The 26,315-nt window shown below is 41.7% G+C and overlaps 1 protein-coding gene across 2 annotated transcripts in view; it reads left to right on the top strand.

The window, feature by feature from the left end:
* The window catches only part of LOC125897181 (1-phosphatidylinositol 4,5-bisphosphate phosphodiesterase beta-4-like), a 146,496-nt gene that overhangs the window by 70,942 nt on the left and 49,239 nt on the right, over positions 1-26,315 (top strand). For both annotated transcript variants that reach the window (XM_049590297.1, XM_049590296.1), the window contains exons 5-7: positions 13,454-13,534; positions 15,486-15,545; positions 24,729-24,872. In XM_049590297.1, coding sequence (XP_049446254.1) covers positions 13,454-13,534; positions 15,486-15,545; positions 24,729-24,872 — 285 coding nt within the window. The remainder of the gene's footprint in view (positions 1-13,453; positions 13,535-15,485; positions 15,546-24,728; positions 24,873-26,315) is intronic.

Genomic DNA, 26,315 nt, shown 5'->3' with positions numbered 1-26,315 from the left:
AGTGCTTTACCAAAGACAAAACAACATTAAAGCTGATTTTAAAGCAAAATAATATTGAATTATTTCTTAGTTGGAGCCACAAGCAAATGTATTGCCTGTCAAGCCAATACCAATATAATTAAATCAAAAAAAGATTAAGACAATTATTTTGCAATAACTTGTGTCACCCATATCCATCTTGCTCTGAATGTGAATCTGTGTGCAGCCCGTATGACCCCGTGTATATCCTACTGTCTCTTTGCCCACGTTTCCTCTGACTAACTTAATCAGGACACTTAGCGAGGACATTTGCCGAGCAAAGGCAAAGTGTGTCACACACACGCGCTCACACACAGACACACACACACGCACGCTTTGCACACATCAGGAAATCCCCTCAGTCCTCTCCGTTCATGTGGGCATCAGTGGGGGGAGGAGGATCCCTCTTAGGCAGAGAAGAAAACTTGAAAGAGCGTAGGGAAAAAGCATCATCAAATCCACAGCCATGTCAAAGTGAGCCGTGAAACTGGGCCGGCATGCTTCTGAAGAAAGTCCTCAGTGTGTCGCTGCTGTGGGTAGGAGCCAGGCTTAGGACTGGCCTGAATGGTAATAAGGTCGACCTCTGGCAGTCACCTTAAGCATCAAAATTAATGATGTCAGCAGGGACATACCCCGACCCTAATGAATTATCATTACCCTAACAATACTAATGACCTCCTCTTGAGCAGGTTTTGGGTTTGTTTTGTTTGTCTTGTTGTCAGCAGGATTACGGAAAAAGTACTCGCATGATTTTTATGAAACTTAGTGGAAGGGTGTAGCGTGATGCAAGGAAGAACCTATTACATTTTGGAGCAGATCCAAATCACAAATTATTTTTCCCTTTTGATAACTTTGCTATATAGGGCATTTGGCCTTGGGGTAATAAATGCCATACAAGAACGAAAGAACACATCAATTACTCACCATATGTTATGTCAAATTTGTGAAAGAAAACTTTGCTTTTATCGCATGCCTCCATGGTGAACGAAGAATCCTAAAACCATGAAAAGTCTTGATGAACTGAAGTCACAGGGGTCTGCGTTTAACAACAGCAAAACTTTATCAAAATATCCGTTTACAAATTCTCACACAGCTCGTCTCAATTACTACTTCCCAGACGGACCTTTCTGACAGAGAACTGGACTGAAAGTTAAATCTATGCTCGCCTCAAAGCCAGACTCACTCACTTAGTTTGTTTTTGTTGAAGGGGGCAAAGATGAGTTTCACTTTTGACCCTCTTCCTGTTGGAAAGGGTTGTCTGTTTCGGAAGTACTGAGCATCAGACCTGGATTATACTGCACGAGTTGTTAAAGCCTCCTACAGACTGTGAGATTTTAGCAGTCTTACGAGTTTAGTGCAGCTACACTGTGCGACATGGATCTAATAAACTTGTGTACAACATCAAGTTTGATGTGTGCAGACTGTACGATAACAGCGCCTACTGAATCACAGGCTACGACGTACAGTGTAACAGCTTCCTATACTGAGTGCACAAGGATGCTTCACGGGTTATTACTTCTCCAACTGTGAAGCTCAGCATAAAGGGTCACATTATGAAATAACCTAAACTTTTCTGGGTACAATACACTGCGGTGTGTGTGTGTGTGTGTGTTTGCTAGCTGCTAGGTGTCTCACCTGGCAGCTGCAACTCTGCCGCTATTTCCTTCCATGATTCGTCCTTCTTCATGCGATCATGATAAGAGCTGGAGGACACATCCTACAGGCAACTCCACAGGGGTTTTCTCTTTGCTGGAATCCCACACATTTCTTTTAGTGTGTTTTGCCTCCATGGCGAGCTGCTATCCGTCTGTTTGTTCGGGTTTAATGCCAGTGCGTCATTTCATGCTGCAATTCTATTAGCTGGTGAGTAGACATAGGTAGTAACAGCAGTCACACAGTGAGATGGCCATCCCAAATTTCTGACAGTCAGAATTTTATCTGAGGCTGTCTTAGATCGTAAGACCATGACAACGGCCATGCTTGAACCTCTCTCACACTACGACATAGGACCACAACCAAAGATATCACCACGTTTCTGTCACGATGGTCATCTATCGTCTAGGACAGCCCAAATTCATATAATGTATACCAGGCTTAGGAGTTTGTAAACAGATGTTTTGATATGGTTTTGCTGTCGTTAATTGTGGACCACTGTGAGTTCAATTCGTCACCAATTTTCTCAATTTTTGGATTCTTCGTTCACCGTGGAGGCATGCGAGAAAAACAAGGATTTCTTAACAAATTCAGTGTAGCGCGGGATGCACAAATAGTTGTTTTGGGGGTGTGAAATATTCCTCTAAAATCCAGTAGGTGGTAGTAAAGTTCAGTAGTGACTAAACATGGCCAATCATGGAAATAAAATGACGCCATTCACAATCCACATCCAATACAATTATAATGCTTCTTCCTCAAACTAATGTGTGTCTATTGTAAATACAAACCTATCATGCAAATAATTATACTCTCACTCACATCCAAATGTAAATCGTCTGCAATCAATTTTCAAAGAACCAGAGATATTAATTTAAAATTGACTCAAGAAAAATTTCTTTCTTGTGAACATGCAGTTTCTAAAAACTGTTTTTATAACAAGCTGCCATGTTCATGATGTTACTTAGGTCTCAGCATTTGATATTTATGTACGATAATAAGGTGTTTTCTGGTTTTCACAAATGTATGTGAAGCGTGTGAAATATTTCCAGTTTAGAAGGACATAATAAATGCACAGCTGAGAAGATGAGGCTTCAGCTGGGCACAGCATAACTTTTTTTGGAAACATATCCAGACATATACTGTGTCGTGGTTGTGCATACAGATTTGCATATTATAGAAAACTGGACTATTAGCCTTGGTGGAGGTCTGCGCTCTCTGAGTGTCCTTCTAGTTACAGATTTATCCTTTCTTTATCGGAAGAGTAGCGGCGAGAATTTCTTTGCATCTTGCATGATCATCAACTTCTGCTCAGCAATTTATTGTCTGTAGGTTCAGTCCTTCATTCATTAACAAAGTGGGCTTTCTGTCTTTAACGTGTTGCTCCATGTTATGAACAGTCTTTCTTTCCGTGTTTGTGTTTGTAAGGCAGAGAGTGAATAGCTGTTGCTCTGTTGCCTGGCAAATACAAAGCCTGCAGGGGACATCTGCGTCGATTGAAATGACGTACACCAAGTCCACCCACAGACACAGACATGCTCTTTATCAGTCCCTCTCATAAGGGCACTCACACACAAACACACACACACACGCACGCAGATAGAGATGCACGCATGGGCACAAATATGCTAAACAGCATGTATCTTTTCCACAAAACATTCTCCACTGAGTTAAACCCCACTGAGTGACAGATGGTACGGACAGGTAATGCGCAGGTCTGCGTATGTGTTTGTGTTCCTACGTTTTATTTATTTTAAAACATACTGAACCAGGAAAGGCCTGTTTGAGATTAAAAATCTCCTTAATAAGAGTTTACTGGCTGCAGCACATTTAAACGAAGTTGCAGACATGTAACATAGAACAGTTACAGACGATAAAATTTCAGAATCACAGCATGACTATACGATGCACTGTAAACTATGCAGTTCTCAGTGCAGTTTAAAGCTTGATAGGGGATCTTTATCACTACATTAAGTCTCTCAATGCCACATCTTGTTATTAGTGTCCTGTCCAAAATGAAAGCATCTGACATGGAGTGTTTATAAGAGCATCTGTTGTGACATTGTTCCCCTCTTTGAATAGAAGCAGTGGTGTGAGTACTGCTCTTTCTATGTCATCTGTCACTTTATCTACATAACTGTAGTGTCCACTTTTTCTCCACCTTTTTGTTTAGCTTTACCTCCGTACGCTACAGTGCAGCAGGCTTCAAGATAAGCTATAGAATTTCAATAATGAATCAGTTTTTGTCTTGGAGTGAGAGATTTCAGATTAGTTTCCCCTCCTCAGTGTATCCTGAGGCAGAGGTCAGAGGTCAAGCATCATTAGTGATCACTCATGCTAAAAGTCAGGGGACTTCTGTGTGTGTGTGTGTGTGTGTGTGTGTGCGTGTGTGTGTGTTTGTTTCATTCATTTTCTCACTGATTGGAAATCAGTCACTTAAGATGTGGCCGGTGTTCGGTCCCCATGGGGACTGAACGGCCTCGTATCGACAGACAGTTAATGAAAGCAGAGAAAAACAGGTCAGAATCGTGACGCACTGAAAACAGATAAACAATTATTTCTCTTTGGTCATTCTAATAATCTGTTTGTTTGTTTTTTATAAAATGTTACGTAATATTGGTAGATATCAAAGCTAGGGCCACAACCAACAATTAGACTCGTTGTCGATTAATTATCTTCTTGAGCAGTCGATTAGTTGTTTTGTCTGTAAAATGTCAGAAAATGGTGAAAATGTTTGTAAGTGTTTCCTAAAGCCCAATAACATGTTTGCAAAGGTCTTGTTTTGTCCACAATTAAAAGATATTCGGTTTACTGTCATACAGGAGTAAAGAAACCAGAAATTAGAATTAGAGAATTCTGACTTTTTTTTAATGACAAACAGATCAATCAATTATCAAATGAGTTGGTGATTAATCTAGGGCTGAAACGAATCCACCAGAAACTCGAGTAACTTGATTACAGAAAATCATTAGTGCAAATTATTAACATCAAAGCTTCATTTGATCCAGTGGTTCCATACTTTTGTCCTTAAGGGACCCCTTTTCAATTGTTGAGTAACATTTTATAGATTTTTCATTTTATATTCAATGCAAAACTGTAGCAGTGTATAAACTGTACAGTTAACCTGCATAGTTTACACAATAACTGGAGAAAGTTTGTGTAAAACCAGAGATTTGGAGGAATTTTGAGCAGATTATTTCTTGTGAATATTATATCAGAGATGAGTGTTTATGATATATATATATTTTTAGGAACTTTTAATTTGGTTTTCTCTTTATTTTTTAACATGTGTAATTGGCTTCATTCATTCATTCATCTTCTAACCGCTTCATCCTCTTGAGGGTCGCGGGGGGGCTGGAGCCTATCTCAGCTGACATCGGGCAAGAGGCAGGGTACACCCTGGACAGGTCGCCAGACTATCGCAGGGCTGACACATAGAGACAAACAACCATTCACGCTCACATTCACACCTACGGACAATTTAGAGTCATCAATTAACCTAGTCCCCAATCTGCATGTCTTTGGACTGTGGGAGGAAGCCGGAGTGCCTGGAGAGAACCCACGCTGACACGGGGAGAACATGCAAACTCCACACAGAAGGGCTCCCACGCCCGGGATCGAACCGGCAACCCTCTTGCTGTGAGGCGAGAGTGCTAACCACCACACCACCGTGCCGCCCGTGTAATTGGCTTATTTTTGATAAAGTCAGTGTTTTCTTCTCCCGGAGACTTGGCTATTGTTCTTTTAGCTCTTTTGGTTGTTTTAACTGTGCACTTGTCAAATGCAGGACAAGGCTGTTTAGCAGAGAGTGAAGGCTCTGTGAATATAGCTTGTGTTCAGGTCTTCACCCTGCTCTTATCATAGGTAGGTAGGCAGGTGTACGTATTGATCCAAAGTTGGGAAATTCTTTTCTTACAGCAGCAGGATATTAAGGCACTGCATGGGAAAAACACAGTAATACACACATCACACTAGAAGAGAAAGAAAATTTGTATCAATAGAAAAGTAAGCCTTAGCATAGTCTGCAAGAGTAAGATATATATACCCATAATACTGCACAAATACTAAACTGCAAATACTTAAATATTAAATGTATCCATAGGATAAAATACTACCAATATATACATAAAACAGATGTGCAAATTAGTTGAAGATTTAGTTTAAATATGCAGTGAGGCAGAGTGGGAGAATGTGATGTGCACATTTGACATGTACAAGCATAGAGATCATATACAGTAGATACCTCGTTGACGGCTTCGGCCCGTTTAAGCGATGCGTCAACGTCGTCACCATCTTGGGGAGGTCACTGCCTGCTGGCTAGTACTGTTGTGTATGGGGATAAGTCTTCAGCAAACTTGGCGTGCTCACTCAAAAGTCTCAAAGTGTAATTGGGTGCCGGTCCAAAAAATTACAGCAAAGCAGAAAAACCCGACAGCACTCACTAATAAGTTTAATACTTTTTAATATGGTGGACTGCACAGCAGCAGCCGAACGGACGTGTTTCAGCTCATAGCCGTCCTCAGCGTTAGGAAATGGCCACTTTAGAATGGAAATACAGACAGTACTTAGTGACCCTCATGCCGACAAGAAGTCCAGTGTAGTGTTTAATCCACAAAACTTGTTCGGGGTTAGGGTTAGCTAGCCGGAATAACAGCTACACTTGAAGTGCATGGAACCCACATTTTGAAAATGTAATGAAACTCCGCTGATGCATTTCAAAAACGTTAGAACGGCTCATCCATAGTAATCCAAGTGCCCTGACGCTGTTGCATGCAAAATTGACTTGAAAAGACATAATATACTCCACTTTTATAGCACAATTTCTCACTGTTAGTTAGCCTGCCCTGCAGGTGTGCTGTGTTTACATGGCAACTCACGCGAGACTCGAGAACTAGCACCACCACCAGCCATCAGCTAGTCTCGTGCGAGTTGCCATGTAAACACAGCGCTCCTAGCTGTTATCCTCCGATACCCCGAAGGAGTTTTGTGGATTAAACACTACACTGGACTTCTTGTCGGCATGAGGGTCACTAAGTACTGTCTGTATTTCCATTCTAAAGTGGCCATTTCCTAACGCTGAGGACGGCTATGAGCTGAAACGTGTACGTTCGACTGCTGCTGTGCAGTCCACCATATTAAAAAGTATTATACTTATTAGTGAGTGCTGTCGGGTTTTTCTGCTTTGCTGTAATTTTTTGGACCGGCACCCAATTACACTTTGAGACTTTTGAGTGAGCACGCCAAGTTTGCTGAAGGCTTATCCCCATACACAACAGTACTAGCCAACCAGCAGTGACCTCCCCAAGATGGCGGCGACATTGATGCACAGTAGCCACAGGAATGAGTCATCTGTGATTATATTTATCTATGTGTGCAAGGATACTGAAGAGCAAAACAGAGTTTGGTATCCCATGATAGTTCATAAGATATATATTACATATCTTGAATAATAATTTAGGATTTAAAACATTTTAATGTATTTTTCCTCACATAAATAAATTAGATGTTGAGATGTATGTGTTTTCTTACATGCCTTAAAATCAATATATATATATATATATATATATATATATATATATATAGTCTATGGTGCGGGCATACGTGTGAGTATAGATATGCGAGCCAGTGCAAGGTAAATAGACGCCGCGAAATCACAGATCCATGCGCCAGGTAGAGGAGGTGATCGAGCGTGGATTTTAAAATGGCAGAGTAGAGAAACAACATGGAGGGGCGAAGAGAAGACGGAAAAGATAAAACTCTGTACAGTCTCGTGCAGTTCGTCTTTTTTTTTCCATGGAGCGGACCGACACAAGGTAATACTAGTTAAGTTAGCCTCCTCCGGGCCGCTGGAGCTCCAAACTCATCCGCCCATTAATGTCCGCCAGAGTACGGAAAACTCGGCGACCCCCGCCGGAGTATGAGCGGGGAGCTCTGCATGGAGAGAAGCTAAACACCGTTCATTTGTGCAAACTGCTGTAACACAAATGTGTTTTAAAGTCGGCCATGTTTCCAATTTTTGACCGTGAACCAAAATGGCCGCTAATTGGGCTCTCACTAAGTGACTGCAGCATTTTATTTTCTGTTTTTATTTTCTTGAGCTGTACTAAACTAAGTTAGGGACATTACCCCAGAAAATAAAATGATGCAAACATACAAGTTTCATTTATATTGTTATAATGAAGCGCACACACACACTCAATTCACGGTCATGTATATATATATATAAAAAAAAAAAAAATCAGGTGTTATAAGTTGTAATTGGAGCCTGATTATGTGCAATTTAAAGGTCCAGGGTGAAGGATTTAGGGGGATGTATTGACTGAAATGGAATATAATAGGTATGTTTTCTTTAGTGTATAATCACCTAAAAATAAGATTTATTGTGTTTTTGTTACCCTGTAATGAGCTGTTTATATCTACATATAGAGGGTGTAACTGCACCGGTCCAATAAATAATGGCCACGCATCATACAGATGTCTTTTTCTGATTTATTGCCGCCTTTGCTTCATCAGACACCGTGAAAACTACAAAAAATAAAACATATAAAAATCAGTGAGTCAAAATATACATCTGTCAGTCATTTTACACTCTCTTTAGCAAGTGTCTATAATTAGACAGGCCCAAACAATTAAGTGTATCATGCTAACATCTGTTAATAGACAGATCCCAGTCCGTGAACACAGCAACAGAAAATATCAAAAGTATAAAGGCATTTCAACAATATTATGCACAAATATGGCACAGTTAAAGGTATATCACCGTGTGCGCCTCTTGAACCATGTAGAATAATGTTAATTTAGGCCGTAGCACTCTGTTCTCTGCAGCCACACTTGGCTCTTTTCTCTGCAGGCATGTTCTCTCTCTCTCTCTCTCTCTCTGCTGCCTATTGTTTCCTGACCCATGATGCATCAGGTGTGTCCTTCACAAAACTGTTCATTTGGCCTGTGACATTCAACATCAAAATAAAACTTACATTCAGAGACATTGGATTTTTGACCAAACATTATTTTTAAGGTAGTGTATTTTAATCCAGTTTTCAATTAAAGTTACCCTTTTTAAACAACTTATTTATTACATTTTAACACATTTTAATGACTGTATGAATTCAAACATTGATTAATTTTTACTGAAAATATAAAAGAAACACTCCAATGAAATCTCTACAAAACTGCCTCTCAGACAGTTACAGAGGGGGTCCTCCTCCACAGAGTGCCATGTTGCACCGCCATGTTCCTACAGTAGCTCAGAGCGGTCAAACCAAACACTGGCTCTAGACAGGGGCTGTTGTGGCTTAGAAGGTGGAGTGGGTCGTCCACTCTTTGGAAGATCAGTGGCTTGATGCCGCGCTCCTACAGTCAGCATGTTCAAGTATCCTTGGGCAAGATACTGGAAACCAAAATGCTGCCAGTGGCTGTTCCATTGGTGGGTAAGAGTGTCTGTTACCTGTGTGGTAACCTCACCACTGGTGTGTGAATATGTAGTAAATGTGACATGTAGTGTAAAGAAAAGCTTTGAGTGGTAGGAAGACTAGGAAGGCGTTATACAAAAGCAGTCCATTTACCATTCACATTGGTCACTGTAGTTATAGTTTTATGTGAAACTGCTTTATTCAGTGTTTACCAGTTTAAATCACCGGGTCTGTTTGTTTTAGAGAAGAGGACACCTCAGTGGATAATTCAGCTCCCGGTAACCTACTCAACATCTGGATCAGAAAATAAATGCGAAACAGCATAGGACAAAAACTGATTTGTGACATGAAACTGTTTTATTCAGTGTTTTTACCAGTTTTGATCACCTGGTCCGTTTGTTTTGAAGAGAAGGAGACCTCTGTGGATAATTCAGTTCCCGGTAAAAAACCTACTGAACAGTGAACACTGAGGGAATCCTAACCAGGGGAAGTTTAGGCGGTTGCAATGTGTAAATCCTCACTACTAGGTGCCACTTAATCCCCTTAAATCTCACACACTGTTCCTTTAAGAAACCTGTCTAATACAGTTTTTTGTATATTTACTATTTCTTTTTAATAAAGCAAAAGTATTTCTTATCTGATTGCTCGATTAATTGGTAGAATACTTGTTCACTAAAATAACTGATAGCTGCAGCCTGAGATTAATGTCATAGTTGACAACTAATCAGTTGTTGCAGCTGTAATTACTGTAACTCCTACTCAGGCTGGCTCACTTATCAGCTCATAATTTTGGTTTGGTGATTTTGGCTGAGTGCAAAATACCAATACCAATTTAAAATACCATTACACATAAAATTGGCTTGAACCCTGAGCAGCAAAACAAGGTTATTATACAAATGACCAAGGCTGAAGTAGCAAAATAAGAAAAGTAGAGATAAAATGAGAATAATTACCTTGCATTTTTGTGTTTTGAATAATACTGAGTTTTGTAAATCATTAACTGTGGAGCACCAGCTGGTCAGAGGAGACAAAGTGGCACGACACGCAGCACTTCCTGTGTTTTCATCACACAGCCAATGGCTCGTGTTGATCTCGCTTGTTAAATGCTGGAGGGCATGAGTATGGATGAGCGTGTGTGTGTGTGTGTGTGTGTGTGTGTTTGTGTGCGTGTGAGTGACTCAGTTTGGATCTGTGTGAGCGTTTTACGTCCCCTTGATGGTGTGTTTAAGTTAGCTTAACTTGATACAGTTAATGCAGAGCAAATAGTCTGGTTTGGGGGTTGCTGTTATTGTATGGAGGGGACACAACGAGAGAGATCAACAGACACACACACTGCTGCACTTACCCAGGCACTTATGAAAGAATGTATACATGTTGAGTGGGAGCTGGGCTGCCATGGCTGGGGTTGTGTGTCCATTCACATCCACTCCAGAGATGGTTGGACCTTCAGCTAATTGTTCCTTTGTGTGTGGACGGACTGAGTGTTCCCATAAACCTTTTAGTTATACGAATGAGCCGTCTGATGGTGTAACAGTAGCCTGCTGCTTGTTCCAAACAGTCAGGGCTCATTTGGGACCATCTCTTTCATAGAGCTGGTTTGACGACGTGCAACTGATGCCTCCGTCGGTCCCAGCGCAGATGAAAGAGAGTCAAGCTTTTAACTGCACTTACAGCAGACTCACTGTTTCCTAAATGGAAATAAGATCATTTAATTGGGTTTTATGACGGTTTTAGATAACATGTTACAGCCAAATAAAAAAGGTCTTAGTCCTATTTGCAGCGGTATATCTCATGGCAGCAACATCCTGTGTGTCTGTGTCTGTGTGTGTGTGTGTGTGTGTGTGTGTGTGCTTGTGTTAAGTGTGTGTGTTACACTGTTCCCTCCTGCTAATATTAGAGTTAGAGTGACCCAGCAGCCATCTCCTATTCTATTTTTTCCTCTCATGTTTTATCCTTCTCAGATGTGTGATGTGAGTGGGATAAACACACACACACACACACACACACACACACACACACACACACACACACTTTGACACAGTCATTCGTCAGCACAATCACAGCTCACAGCAGCTGATTGAATGAGTGAAAAATGTTTGGGTAAGATAAGCAGGATAATGTTAGTAGATTTTCTGCTCCGACTCTCCTGTTGAAATGCGTGTTGCACAGGAGCTGATAGGTTGAACATTAGAGGACGTGTGTGTGTGTGTGTAGTAGCATCGTAGCAGCTGGGCGAGCACACCTTTTATCTTAGACACACACACACTAAGGCAGCACAATAAGAATTTTCATCATGATTTGAACAGCTCTATCTGGAAATAATCATTTTGGAGTCATTGGGGTGATGTGTGGAGGAGATAATCTGCAAAGAGAATAAAAATAATTATTAAAGCTGAAAATTGAGTTTTAATTGTAAGACTTCTCTGAGAGGGGGAAGGGGGGATGAGGTAGTTTAATACACTGAGGGATTCATCATGAAACACTTGGGTTCATGTTGTACTCTTCTGTCAATCCTGGCTGAAGTCAGTCCTTACTGTTTTTTGGTGCGTGGTTGACTACTAGCGGGGCGTGCTTTGATTGTTTATCAGACAGACTTCTATTGTAATGCCTTTGTTAAACAGACTGCGCCATAGCGCTGCATTGAAGTCCCTTCTTTGCATCGCCAGACATTTTTACACAGCCGCTGCCATTGTATATTTACACACAATGGCGTGAGTGTTCGTGTGGTGTGTATTTACACACAATGGTGGCAGCTGTGTAAAATGTAAAGACAACGTAAAGAAGGGACTTCACTGCAGCCCTATGGCGCATCTCTGTTTGAAAAAGGGCTTACTGTAGAAGTTGTGTATTTACACACAACAATGGCATCATGCCCCTGTGTGTGATTTTTAGACAGCCTGCTGGTATATTCATTCATTCATTTTCCGTAACCTGTTATCCTGTTATGAGTTGCGGGGGGCTGGAGCCTATCCCAGCTGACACAGGGCAAGAGGCGACGTACACCCTGGACAGGTCACCAGACTATCACAGAGCTGACACAACAGTGCTTTTTAAACAGGAGTTGTGCAAATTTGCAGGAAAGCCCAATCAGTCTTCTTTCAGCATTGGCAGTATAGAAACAAAATCGGGGAGTGCAGCAAAATGCCGCCTACCTACTTTTGTTTATACAGAATGTGCCTTTTTCGGGGCAATGGGGGGCGTGAGCAAGTAACAAAACGTGTAGCTCAGCGTGTGATGTAAACAGTGACGTGGGAGGGAAGCCGCGGCTGGTCAGTCCTTCGGTGATTCTCTCGTAAGTCGGCCCGTTCTTCACCGTCCCCGTCATCTGACGGTTAATGGCCTCTTCGTTTGCGAGGACAAGGAGGGCGCGCAATTCCTTGTCTCCCCAGTTGCTCATCTTTACAGTGTCTGTCAAGTTTGTGTTTCCCTCTTGCTACTAGCTGCTCACTAATTCCTGCTATCAGCTGTTTCCTGTTTATCCACCGCCAGTGGGGCGCATGTGCGGCGCCATCAACAGCTCCTCCCACAAGTCTTCAACAGCCCCTCCTGTTGCGGAAGGCCGCCTTGTTCTGTTTAAACTAAAAAGAGTTCTGCCAATATGTCTACCCTCCGAGGCGGAAAATTGGGCGCCTCAGATCAACTCGCCAATCCGGCTCTGTGTGTCTAAACGCTCGCAGCTTGCCGGCAAAACGGCCCAACATTCGCGGAAAATCAGTGTAGACGGGGCTTCAGATGGGCCAGACTATGTCACATAACCTGTGTTAAAGGGGGAGGCCTGGCTGATAACATTTGTCATGAAAATGAATACTGCAAGTTTTCTTTTTTTGTTAAGCAGCAGAAACGTAGCATGTCGTGTTTGAGTTAATTTCTCTTACTGGACACTGCATGTCCTGCGATGCGACTTATTGCGTACATCAGTTTTAATGCTAAAATCATGTAGCGTTCACAATCACACGGGCATCTCACATAGGATTATCCCTTGTTTCTAATGCACCACACTGTGGTCCAACCAGATGATGTTTGCGTTTAACAGTTCATGGCGGTCACATGTATCTCACCTGTGTTTATCTTAGCAGAAGGTTTCATCTCCTCTGCACGCAAATGTGTGTGTGTGTGTGTGTGTGTGTGTGTGTGTACATACTGAATGTATTTGCGCATACTTTGTATGTTTTTGCATGTGTGTGTGTGTGTGTGTGTCCTTAGGCAGGCAGGTATGTCTCAGAAAAAGAATTAGAGCTAAATCTGTTTGTCTGTTGCGTAAGCCCTGCGTGTGTTAAACAGATTGACTGTTAAATGTCTTTCCAGGTCAAATAAAACCCTGTGACGGACTGATGAAGCCCCCTGTCTCATAAAAACTCTTTTTCCTCCCTCTGCAGGACCCGTACATCTTTGAGCCCAACTGTCAGATGAAGGTGGATGAGTATGGCTTTTTCATCTGCTGGAAGAGTGAGGGAAAGGTAAAACTTCCATCTTTTCATGTTTGTGTATTCTCTCGTCTGTCAGAGTAGCCTGGGAACTGCACATATCTGCAAGCTCATGTTTCATTTGCTCTGGCAGATGCGTCCCCCTCCACTTAAAACAGATTACCAGCCAATCACAACTGTTAATCCAATATGGGGCAGGTTTGATAGGATTGGCGGAGCCTTTGCACTTTGCACAAAATACGCGATGATGTCATTTTTGGCTTGCGCACCTTCGCACAGGGGTCACTGCTGGCAGAGGTGTAGTGGTAGTTGAAGCAGTGGGTGTACTACGAGGTAGATGGGTAGGTTACAGAGGAGGAAGTGGGTTTCTCTTCTATATATTCCAGTGGCTTCTTGGCTGATTGGTGGGTATACTGTAAACGGACAAAAAAAGAGTTGGGTATACCCCATAAACCTGCGTATACACCAGTGACTGCAGGTGCTGTTCGTTATGCCTATTTATGCTTCCTCGTACCATCTATCTTTCCGTGATCTGGAAATATTTCCCCGTCCGCCATCATGTAGGCTCCTCCAATCCGATAAATGCACCTTGAGGAGAGAGGAGGCTTCTGGAGGAGCTCACACCGAGGAAACACAGGTTTATCCTCTGCTAGAGTCTTTTATCAAGAGCCGTAATGTATTAGTGCTGCACCTCCACATGTGCCACAGTAACTGAAGCTGGTGAAGACAGACACTTTCTCATTTGACAGCTTCAGCTCCTCTCTCCTCGCATCATTTCCTCGTATATCTCTCTCAAATTCTCGCTGGGAGGAGCTAAGACGTGAGGAAAAAACGCAAGTGAGGGGAGCAAGGAGACGCATTCGCATGATAAACAGTGTACAGCGAGCAAAGACCTAGCTTAGTAAAGTGGGATGGACAGAATATCACAGTTTACTGCACATAATCATAACCTGTGTTTTGGCAAGAATCCCAATACGGGTTTACAGTTCAGTATCTTGGAATTTTCTATATGCAATGTGATAATATTAGGGTTTTTTTCTCCATCTAATTTTAGGAAAACTGCCGTACACTTCAAGAAATAATTTGGTCTGTTTGGTCAGGTTTATGTATTTAAGGTATATATAAGATTTCCCTCTAAATGTCAAGTAATTCTAACATAACCCCCCAAAAAGTAATTAAATCAATCAACACATATTTGAAATACATCTCATCTCAGTTTTTATTTAATCACATAATTGGTACTTTAAAGTTTATGGTTGAATTGCTTGACTTAATTAGTTGAAATTTTATACGAAATTGAAACTACTAAATAAAATACTTTTGACAATGACTAAAAACTGTATTTGAGTGTAGTATAAAGAACACATGACGATTTACATAGAAAAAAAGTTTAGTTATTTATGCAGTCAAAACATCAGCATTTGTTTTTATCACAATCCCAGTAACATCTGTTTTTCTTTTTTGTTTCCAATAGATTTTTTGTTGAGTTTTTAACACTTTAAAAATTCCCAAAATACTGACAACGAACAACGAAAATGAAATAAATAAATAAAAATAGTAGTAATAATAATGATGATATAACATCCACCATCTTAGCGCTTCTTTTGTGCAGTTTGAGCAAAAGAATTAACCTTTGCTTATGTCAGTAAAAAGCAAAACTAAAACTACTTGCAGGATTCTTTAGGTAAATTCATTTTCTTTTTTAAAAAAGTAAATAATTTAAAAACTGTGTTTTTTAAAATCAATACAGTATCACAAAACATAATGTCACGATATCCTCCTGCACCTCTCGTTGTCAGATGCTGAGAAGTTGTGGTTTTTCTGCTGCTTATTAAAAAATGATTGCAAACAAACAAAATGCATCGTGACCATTTTTATTTTCACAGTCTCTACTCCCATACCTCTCTCTGTGTCTCCCTCGTCACCTGCTCTCACATTCTTCCCTCATCTTATTTCTCTCCATCTTTCTGTGTGTCTCCCGCAGGAGGGCCAGGTTCTCGAGTGTTCCCTCATCAACAGTATTCGTGTCGGTGCTGTCCCAAAGGTGAGACCCCAGAAAAGACAATTTCCTCGCTTCTTGTTTTTACAACATTCACGCTCTCTACCCACTCCACCCAACATCCAGTCTCTTGCTCCCACACTGACACTTCTGTTAAAGTAACTGCCTCGTCAGGCTCAATATTCATGCTTTAATTAGCCGAGGTAGCAGTGGAGTAATCTATTGATCGACTGACTGATCTGGGACTCTCAGTTGAGATCGTATTCCTGAGCTCGTCTCTACCAGATTCACCAGGGGCACGAGCTGAACAAAATATGAAATATTTAACTCATCAATATTTATACAACCCAGGCTGGGTTTAGCTGCAGGTTGTATCTAAATCTTTTTTTGTGCTTTTGACCCAGAGAAGAATAATGGAAAATTGTGCTTTCGGCCCTCCTATGATGAGCTGTCATTGGGTTAAGGAGTTCACACTGTGGGACCAAAACCCCACAGGTATAAGACACTCAGTCTCTGTCAGAATGACTTGTCCTTATCCTGTAATAGGAAACTGGGGCCTCATTACTGAAACTTCCTACTGTAAGTCTGAAATCTTATTTTATCACAGATTAGGGTGACATTTAGGATTTTTAGTATTACAGAAACGTGTTTCCTGACAACATTTAGGAAAATCTGTCTTAGTGTGGGGATTTAGCTCTTACGGAACCGTTCTAACTTGGGGATTTCCCAAGTTAGAAATCCTAAGTTAGGATGGACCCTGTCCTAAATTCAAATTAACTGTGTTGTTAGGTCTGTATGTCAATGACAGTGAAGGGGAACAACATGGACACCAACATATAATGACTGAAGGGCTACTCAAACTGTATGGTCCTTTAGATTTTAACAAGTAATTCAAATTAGGGATGTCTGTCTAGTTTAATTTTGTTTGGGATAGCCAGACACCCTGACACTGATAACTAACCAATTGGTTTTTAAGAAGCAAAATGACTCAAAGAACAAGAGGCCTTTCCTTTTGTTTGGGTGCACCATTGACTCAGTGAACTTTAGAGCAACATTTCAAAGTGCTATCCAGTTAGAGGTGTTGACATTTTAATATTTTGCAATGTAAACGTCTTATCGTTTTTTTTTAGAATTTTTGTTCGCCTTGCTGACAGGCAGCCAAATAGCCGCCTTAACATGTAGTGACAGGATGCCCACTACCCACCCTCTGGGTTCCACTGGTGAGCTAATGTTAGCCTTGTTCACTCTGCACTGCACACCAGCTGGTTTGAGTAAGCTAGCTAGCAGGGTAGCTAATTCGGGTGTACCGCTGATAACGCTGTCTTGGAAGACATAGCTGCAAAAACGCCACCCTCCAGTCTCCGAAGGTTTCCACAGCAAAACTGTTGGGTTGGGATGGCATTACTCCGGGCCCCCAGAAACTCTGCTCAGCCTTGCAGCAGAGTCCTGCACGGGTCCAGTTTTCAAGATCCGCCCCGACCCAACCCGGCGACGTACAAACTGAACCGCAAACCCGCGCATCAGGCCAATTAGTACCGCAACCCGGTCCTACCTGTTGAAACACGGCCCGCAGCCCGACCTGTAACCCGGATTTAAAGTAATCATTTTGGGTCATATTGGCTGAATATTGAACAGCATATCGCCACAGTTAAGGTGCCAGTGAGTAAACAACGACCTGAATGAAGCAGCTCTCACAATAAAAACCTGACTTCAGCTCCATCATCAACCCTCTGTGTTCTTCTCCCATACGAGTGTAAAAGCACTCGTTTGTTACGTTTAATGCTTTTAAACTTTTAATCTATGTAAAGGAACTTTACACGTGTAATAATAGACTTACTTTTTGTCCAGAGCGACGTTCAGCAGTTACGAGCCGTCACGTGTTTTTAGAATCCATCGAGGAGAGAAGTAATCCACCAGGGAAACACTTCAGGAACATTATAAAGTGATAGTTGTACGTTTTATCTACTTATTTCTCAAATACCTAAATAATTATTTACTGTTTTGGAAGCAGCGCTTGTTAGATGGTGGCAGCCATGTTGATTCTCTCGTCCAATCACAAATTGTGTTATTAGATGGTGAAACGCATGTAAACAGCTGAACCAATGACCGTCGCAAAATAGCGGAGGCGATCCTCAGAGAGTAAATAATGACCAAGATAGTTATCTGTAGTTTACCGAACTAATGACTGATGTGTTTATCTAAAACCCGCGATCCGACCCGCATGTTATTTTTTCCACCCAGATCTGAACCTGGGAAAAAATGTTTTTTTAAAAACCACCCGCAAATCAGCTGTTTTTGTGGGTACCCGACCCAGTGCAGGATTCTGCCTCGCAGCCACATTCTCCTAGTGGCTATTTTTGGTACTGCAGCAAAAAAGAAATCCCCTGCAGCCCCAAAAGCATTTTCCACATAGACCACCATTTTAAAAGAAATATCTACTGTCAACACGACACCCCAAACTGTGACAAGGTCATGAATCTTTCTGTTGTGAAATTTTTATATTTGTAAAACTTTCCTTGAGCTAAGAAAAGAGATTAAAATATCCCTGACATCATCACAAGTAAAGCCTTTTGGCTGAGTGGAAACTTGTGGGTGGGACCAGTGGGAAAAACACTACTGGACATATTTAGTGGGCCGCATACTGCAGAAGTAAACTGAAAACTTTTTTAGTGCATGTGCCAGGCGAGCAACTCCATTGGAATGAATAGGCACCATTTTACCATGAGCGGCGCCGCTAGCTAGCACCCACCAGACCCGGCTGGTGCGCATTGCGTAGCGGCCAAAGCTGACACTAGCTAACCAGTGGAGATCAGAGGGTGGGCAGTGGGCACTTTGTTAATATGGCTAACCAGCTGTCTGTCTCCCACCAGACCTGGTTGGTGCGCAGTGCAGTAAACTGAAGAGTAACAGAATCATCCTACAGACCCAAAATATCCTAAATATTCTCAGCGGTTCACCAATTAACATTGACATTGTTATTCAAATATATAACAAGGCAAAAGATAATATTAAAAAAGAAGAAAGAAAAGAATGTAAAACTGTTAAGGTATAAGACTAAAAATACGCAACTTGAACAACTTCACAAGTCACATAAATGACATCATAGCCTTCTCTCTGGCTGAAGCTGTGATGCCTGTGTTTCAAACCAGGATAAACTCACAGTAACGAGTTTTGCTCGTTCTTTTGCTTTGCAGCTGATAAAACGAGCAGGAGTTGCTGAATGAAACACATTATGTTGGGTAACATTACAACATAATTCGACTCAACTCCAGTTTATTTAAAGCACATTTAAAAACAACTCACACTGACCAAAGTGCTGTACAACAGGAATCAGTCGCTACACGAGAAGCAACATAACTGTCAGGTACACCGCTCATACATTCAGAGACACAATACACAGGTACACATCAGAAGGACTCAAACGCTAATGAATAAAAGTAGGTTTTGAGCCTGGACTTAAATGAGCCAATGGAGGGGGCAGATCTTATTAGGAGGGGGATGCTGTTCCACAGTTTGGGGGCAGACACAACAAAAGCACAAGCTCAAATATTTGAGGAGAAAATTTCCTGAAAAGGTGTTGTTTAATGTCCTCCACCAACACGACTGGTTCCCCAGACTCCTCGTAGCCAAAATTGAACGCCTGTCTGTTTTTTTTGTCTATGACAGCAAGCTATCCAGTGACAAATGAGCTGTTGATGTTTTGGCTTGTCCATCTTGAGTAGTTAAAGTTAAAAGTTAAAGGCAGTCTGAAGTCTGAGATAGGAAGGGACACAGCCAAGATCTTTGAAACTTAAGATAGGCCAAGCAGTCAGGATATTTTTCTGCAATGAGGCCTCTGATCTTGAAATAAACAATGCGTACCAACCAGCTGCATTGTTGTGTATTTTCAGCGCAGCATTGTTTTTTTATTTAGCTGGTATGGAGCCAGATACACACCCAAAAACCTGCATGCTTTCTCTGTACATTAAATATTGATTCATGCGGTTTAGCCTCGACAGTGACACATTATGTCTTGGTATTCAGCATCTTGCAGACCAGATGAATTATGAAAGCTGTTACGGGAAACCCCATGGGGACGCCGGCCTCTAATTAGGATGCAAACCTGTCAGGCCACTAAAAGTCAAACACCTGACAGGAGACACTGGTGTGTGTACTGTGTGCTTTAGCATTACCAGGTTGTGTGTGTACTGTTGACAGCAGGAGATGGTCTGTTTGCTCTGTCCTCCGTGTGGACGTGTGTGTATGTACATGCGTAAGGGCACGTATACAGAAACTGCAGCCTGACAGCAGCTCCTCCTGTTTGCTCAGACGCCGCTCTGTAAGTAGCAGACTAAGAACAACAGAGAGCAGGGCTTCTCCTCAGAGGCTAACGTGGTTACACCGAGCCCCCGAGAGCTGTTTCGGATAATCCAATGAGCGAGAAGAGATGAATGGCCTTGGATGATTGCTGGCTGGGGTTTTAAAACGGCAGAACCTGTTGCCTGTTGCTGTTAATTCAATCATATAGCAAAAATGCATTACCGTCTTCCGTGGTGACGACGATGGCAGACTGAAACCAGGAAAGATGAGATGGGGGAGTCGGCTGTGTTTTTGATAGAGAGAGAAAATTTTCATGGATTTTCTGTTTCACCAGTTGAGCAGGAGTTTGCGGTCATGTCAGGCTGAACTGTGCCGAGGACTGTAGACTATTCTGAGGATAATAAGCAGAGTAACTACAGGTCTTTAAATGTCAGACACGTCATGTCTAATGTCTTATAAAATATGGGCAAGTGAAACCAGGGGTATTTCCTTCGTCAGCATTCAGTAAAGATTTTTGTAATTCATTTTGCCTTAAATTTAAAGTCCTTTTAAATGCATATAAATGTCTAAAGTACAGTAAAGGTTTTATTTTTAAGCACATTATTTTGGTTTTCTTATTTGTTGTAGTATGAAGTATTTCGCTTCACCAATAGATGTAGTTTGGACGAATAATAGGGTCCATTGTAATTTTCTATGTTGCCTCACATCATTAGCTGGTCACAGTAAGCACATACACATTTATTTTGGATTTCTGATTTTTCTTGCGTTGCTAAATTATTTCTAGCTTTCCGACGTTCATTATGTGCCAGTCAGAATCTTAATCAGTTTGGGGCTTTTTTCTTCTTTTTGTCTTGCTGTTTTGATTGTTAATTTTGGTCTTATGTAGTTTTGAAAAGAAAAGATCTTGTGAAATGTTAAGATTTGCCCAGGAGACATCATGACAGGAACATACGTGGGTCTTGTGGAGACAGTAAAAACCCAGTGACACTCAAGACAACTCATCATTCAAAGTGTTTTCATTCTCAGCAAAAATCCAACATGTCTAGTAAATAGAAACCTACTTTCAGAGGCCTACCTTGCATTTGCCAAAAATTGAATATCATAAAATGAATGAATGAATAAACTTAATTTATTATTATTTCATGCACAGAGTGCAGCACAAAGGACTTTACAGTTCAGCCGCAGATACAAACAGCAAAGAGCTAATACCAATTATAATCAATTATGCAACACTCATTTAAGGAGAAATTAGAAAATTAATTTATAAAATATTAAAACAGATAACTGCTAGTTATAGTCTATTAAAAAGATATGTTTTGAATCATCGTTTTAAACTGTCCACAAGACAAAAATCATATTTGTGTCCTCATTGATTGGTTTTTGGCTTTGAATGAACCAAACTACACACGCACATTTACTTAGCTCACAGAAATTACCAGTTAACACCTTGTTAGTTTGGCTTGGGTGGTATCAAGGTATTGCAGTATACCTCCTCTTTCTACTAAACTGGTAGAGATGCTGTATTGAGGCAATGTGTTGTAGTGTATTACAGTTGACACTAGAGGGCAGTCTCTGCTGGTGCAACAGACAGCTGAGCTGAGAACGATGGCGACTGCAAGTGGTGGGATAACGTTACAGGACTAAAAACAGTCAGCTAGCAACAGCAGAGAAAAATCAGGGAAAACATAGCATATGTTCATATCTAACTGGGTGAATTATATTGACAAAACTAGAGTTGGTGATTTTTGGAACAGTGGAAAGACACACCAAGATGGTTTTGGTGAGTTTTATTTTGTTTGACAAGGTATGTTACACAGTGAATAAACAAGGCAATTCATTCATTCTTCTAACTGCTTCATCCTCTTGAGGGTCGCGGGGGGGCTGGAGCCTATCCCAGCTGACATCGGGCGAGAGGCAGGGTACACCCCGGACAGGTCGCCAGACTATCACAGGGCTGACACATAGAGACAGACAACCATTCACGCTCACATTCACACCTACGGACAATTTAGAGTTATCAATTAACCTAGTCCCCAATCTGCATGTCTTTGGACTGTGGGAGGAAGCCGGAGTGCCCGGAGAGAACCCACGCTGACACGGGGAGAACATGCAAACTCCGCACAGAAGGGCTCCCACGCCCGGGATCGAACTGGCAACCCTCTTGCTGTGAGGCGACAGTGCTAACCACCACACCACCGTGCCGAAACAAGGCAATTAACCCTTTGAAACCTGGACAACCTAATTTTTTCTTGTGCTGTTTTCAGACACCTTTCGCAAATATTTAAAGGATAACTCAGGCGTTTTTCAACCTGGACTGTATTTTCCATGTTTTGTGTCTCAGGCTGCCTTTACACTACCATGTCTTGATGCCCAATTCCGATTTGTTGCCTATGTCCGATTTTTCCTGACTGCTGTTTACATGTTCTGTTCACCTTATTTTTCACGGAGACACGGAGGCAAAACAGAACGCAGCCAGCTTTCGTTTTTTTGTGCGACACTTCCGGTCCAGCACTCTTGACCACTGTGTAAATGTCCCACAGTATTTGCTACAGTGACATTACTGCGCGCATGGAAATGTTTACATTACTGAAAGCAATTTTAAGGACTAACTTTAAATATTTGAAGTTAATCGTTAAAGAATAAATCACCTGGAAAGCTGGAGCTGCTCCACATAATTTAAAAGGTAACTTAGCCTACACAGAGCGGTGGAAATATCCGTGCAGCTGCAGACGGGTGCGGCTGGATGATTGATGCGTACACGCTAATTCAGGTGCTATCAGAGCTGATCCGCGCATCACTATGGCTTAATAATCAACTCAGTCAATAAAAACAACCCGTGCTGTGTTAGGAGTGTATGTCGCTGACAGACAAAAAAAAAGAAAAATAAAAAAAAGATAGAAAAGCAGCGTACACCTCACATATTTATTTCTCATAGTTGAGCACACGTTTGGCTGGCGTGCAGAAGCACCGTCTATGTGTCGAGGGTGCGAGCCGCAGCTTCAGCTGCTCAGGTAGAGAGGCTGTGTAGCCCGGTGTGTTTCTTCGTTGATTCGGTTCTGCAGGTTCTCTGCTGGTACACTGGAGACGGGGATCAAGCGGTTTGTCTCACTCGGGATAGATTGTGCTTTATTTGGTTCATGGTTTTTGATTGACGTGCGATTTATTCGGCTTTCCTTCCTTTCCCTTGCTCATGAGCACGTCATCAAAATGCACTGTCGCCGCATTATTCATGACGGATGACGTGGATTGCCAGGAAATATCTGATCTGTCTGTTTAGATTACAGACCTACTGGCAGATATCTGATTCATATCCGATATATTTCCACATATGAAGGAGGCCTGAATCTGATCTGACAATATCCGATATCATGCGTTTTTTTCCTGTTTACACGTTCATGTTACAGATCTGATCTTGAACCATGTAGTGTAAAGTAGGCTTAAGTGACTAATGTGAAAGTTTTTGAAATTGGTCCAGTACTGAGTGAAAGAGCTGCAGTGAGCCGCTGCACAACAGGCTGCAGTGTAAACACTTGAGACAATAAAGCACCATCAATTCATGTCCACTGTAAGTGCTTCTTTTTGCCACTGACAGGCTCCAATTATTCCAAGTGTCTGACATTATTATGGAAGGGATCCCTACAGAGATAGACCTTTTTGTTAAAGACTAAGATGCTTTTTGTTGAACCAGAAACAGCCCAAACTCACCAGACTCAATTTAAAAAATAAAAACAGTGATTTTATAATTTTGAAAAGACACTTCATTTGAAGTCGACAGAAACAAAATAAAACTCATAAAAACAGTCTTGGCTTGTCTCTCCACTGTTCCAATAATCACCAACTCTGGTTTAGTTGAAATAAAACCTGAATTCATCCAGTTAGCTGTAAGAACATGCTGCCTCTGTCTGGTGGGTTTGGAGATACTGTTTTCGGGGCTGTTTCTGGTTCAACAAAAAGGATCTTACTCTTTAACAAAAAGCTCTATCTCTGTAGGGATCCTTTCCATAATGTTGAACCTGACAATTTCACAAAATGTTGAAAAATACTAGGGTTAATTTTAACTTAGGATTTCTGACTGTTGTATTTTGCTGTTTCATAAAGTAAATAGGTCTAAGAATGTTTCCTTTTTTGACATTTGTTGAGTTTAATTTGTTTCTTTATTGTACTAATAAAGCTAAGAGTGCTTGTAGAAAGTAGTGAACTGGCCTCTCACACAAATACTGTCATATACCGTATCCCTGGTGAAATGTCAGGAGGGTTTGACATACGAAAAAAAAAACAGATACCACCCAAGCCTACTATTAGCTTGTCCTCTTAACATTCCAATTTATGCAAGTTACATAATGTTACTCACCACTTGACAGAGGTGTCTGTGAACCTTCTCCTACCTACTCCAGTAAAGTGGTGTCTGAAGTGACGCTCTCCAGTACTGTGTGTCCAAATCTGGATTCACTGGAACTTTTTTAACAGCTGAGATTTCTTTGAATGGAGAACTGCAATCAGTTCCTCCGTGATGGATGCCCAGTGTATTCTTCAGCTGACATGGAGCATAAAGACTCCCACGCATGATACATACAGTATATCATGCTTCTTAACATCGTGGGCTTTTGCACAACACCAGTAAACAGCTGCAGTGTCTCTCTAAGCTTCTTTTGCTTTATATTTTCTTGTCAGTGACTATAGACTGCTACAGCACCAGAAAAGGACAATAAAACTTCCCCTTATATCTCTTCAGCTTCCTCTCCTAATTCGCTAAACTGAAATGATTCGACCTGGACAGCCTACACCACTGCCTTACCTCTCATTTGTTTTCTTCTTTCTGAGAATCTTTGTCAGTTTGTTGGTGTCCTTATCTTGTTTGTCTGTCTGGTAACTGTCCACCTGTCTATCTGTCAGTGTCTTACTAAACCGTCTTACTCTTTCTTTCCCCAGGACCCAAAGATCTTGTCGTCGTTCGAGGCCATTGGGAAGACGGAGGCAGACTTGGAGGGCTGCATCATCTGCATCTGCAGCGGCACAGACCTGGTCAACCTCAACTTCATGTTCATGGTGGCGGAGAGCCCAGACGTAGCCAGGGTAAATATATGCATTCACGTTATTTTCACTGCTCAGTGTGCTTTCGTACTGTTGAGGGAGTGAAATGTTACAATGAGGCCGATGACGACCAGACCTTGAAAATGTATTTGATGTTTTTTCACAGCTTCAGTCAGTGTAGGACAAATCTAACTTGTATTGTATATCTGTATGTACTGGTGATTATTGTAGCCTGAAGATAATTTTGTGTCCTCAGAGAAAGGTTGAGACTTCACTTAGCTGGCCTCCCACAGATCTGTGTTATATGGCACTTTTTAAAGCTTTCACCAGCCTAACACCAAATGGCCTTTCAAGCAATTTCACCGTAGCAGACGAATTTCTAGTGTCAGAATATCATCATGAGAGACTTACCTGAGTTGTGGTGCGCGCCGGTGATCTTGATCGTTTGAGGTAGGGCGGTCTGAACTTTTTCACATCTTGACATTCCGATAAAATCAAACATTGTATTTTCGTAAGTTTTCAGTCTTCGCTCATGCAAATAGTGAAGTTCAGTGACGCCCCAAACACCGTGACAGACCAAGTACATCTCCACCTTTATGGCAATCGCACTCCCTGAAGGCAGTGACCCTCCAACAGGACGGTGCACCATGTGACACTGCAAAAACTTTCTCAGGAATGGCCCCAGAAACGTGACACAGAGCTCAAGGCATTATCTACCCCTTCAAAATCCCCATATCCCAGTCTAATCAAGCATTCATGGGAGGAGACCGTGGGAATGTGAGGTGAACTGTTTCAATAGTTAAGTTCTCAGTAAAATAAGTTGAATTGGCTGTTCGGTGGCGGAGAGAGCGCAGCTATTGGTGGTTGACGATGTTTTAATGTTTTGGCTGAACGGTGTATGTTGACGCTGAATTGACAAGAATACTGTCGACTTATGACGCCTTTTATCTTGTGTTTCTAGAGTACTGTGTTTTGTGGATGCGTAAGGAATTGTTAAAGGGGTAATATTTTCCCTCAGGAGCAGGATGGGAAATAATCTCAGAAGAAATCTAGTTGTAGCCTTGAAAATAGTGATCCTGCAAGAACCCCAGTCTTTGTAAAATCTTACTGTGTACTAAAACCCACACTGCATGTGTCTAGATTAGTGCTGCACGATTAATCTAATCGTAGTTGTAATTGCGATGTCGGGCTGTGCGATTACATAACCGCGTAAAAGGCTGCGATTTAATGTAAATAAATGTTAACGTTTGTGCCTGTGAACGTGACTGCCTCTCCTGTAGTGTGTGGAGTTACGCCCACAAGCTATCCTGGTGTGTGCAGCACGTATGGTCAGGTGACCACCCGGCGTGCAGCAGTGACCAACATAGACACTGAAGAAGAGCATGAGCACGACCATGAACAGGCTGAGTTGGTGGCGAAAATACGCAACGTCTAATATATGGCGATACTTTGGATTCAGGTACGGTGATGTTGACCAGAAAGACG

Source organism: Epinephelus fuscoguttatus, linkage group LG11 (assembly GCF_011397635.1).
Source record: "Epinephelus fuscoguttatus linkage group LG11, E.fuscoguttatus.final_Chr_v1".
In the NCBI taxonomy this organism is placed as follows: Eukaryota; Metazoa; Chordata; class Actinopteri; order Perciformes; family Serranidae; genus Epinephelus; species Epinephelus fuscoguttatus.
Note: the sequence above shows the minus strand (reverse complement) of the source record. Positions and strands in the feature narration are given on the sequence as shown.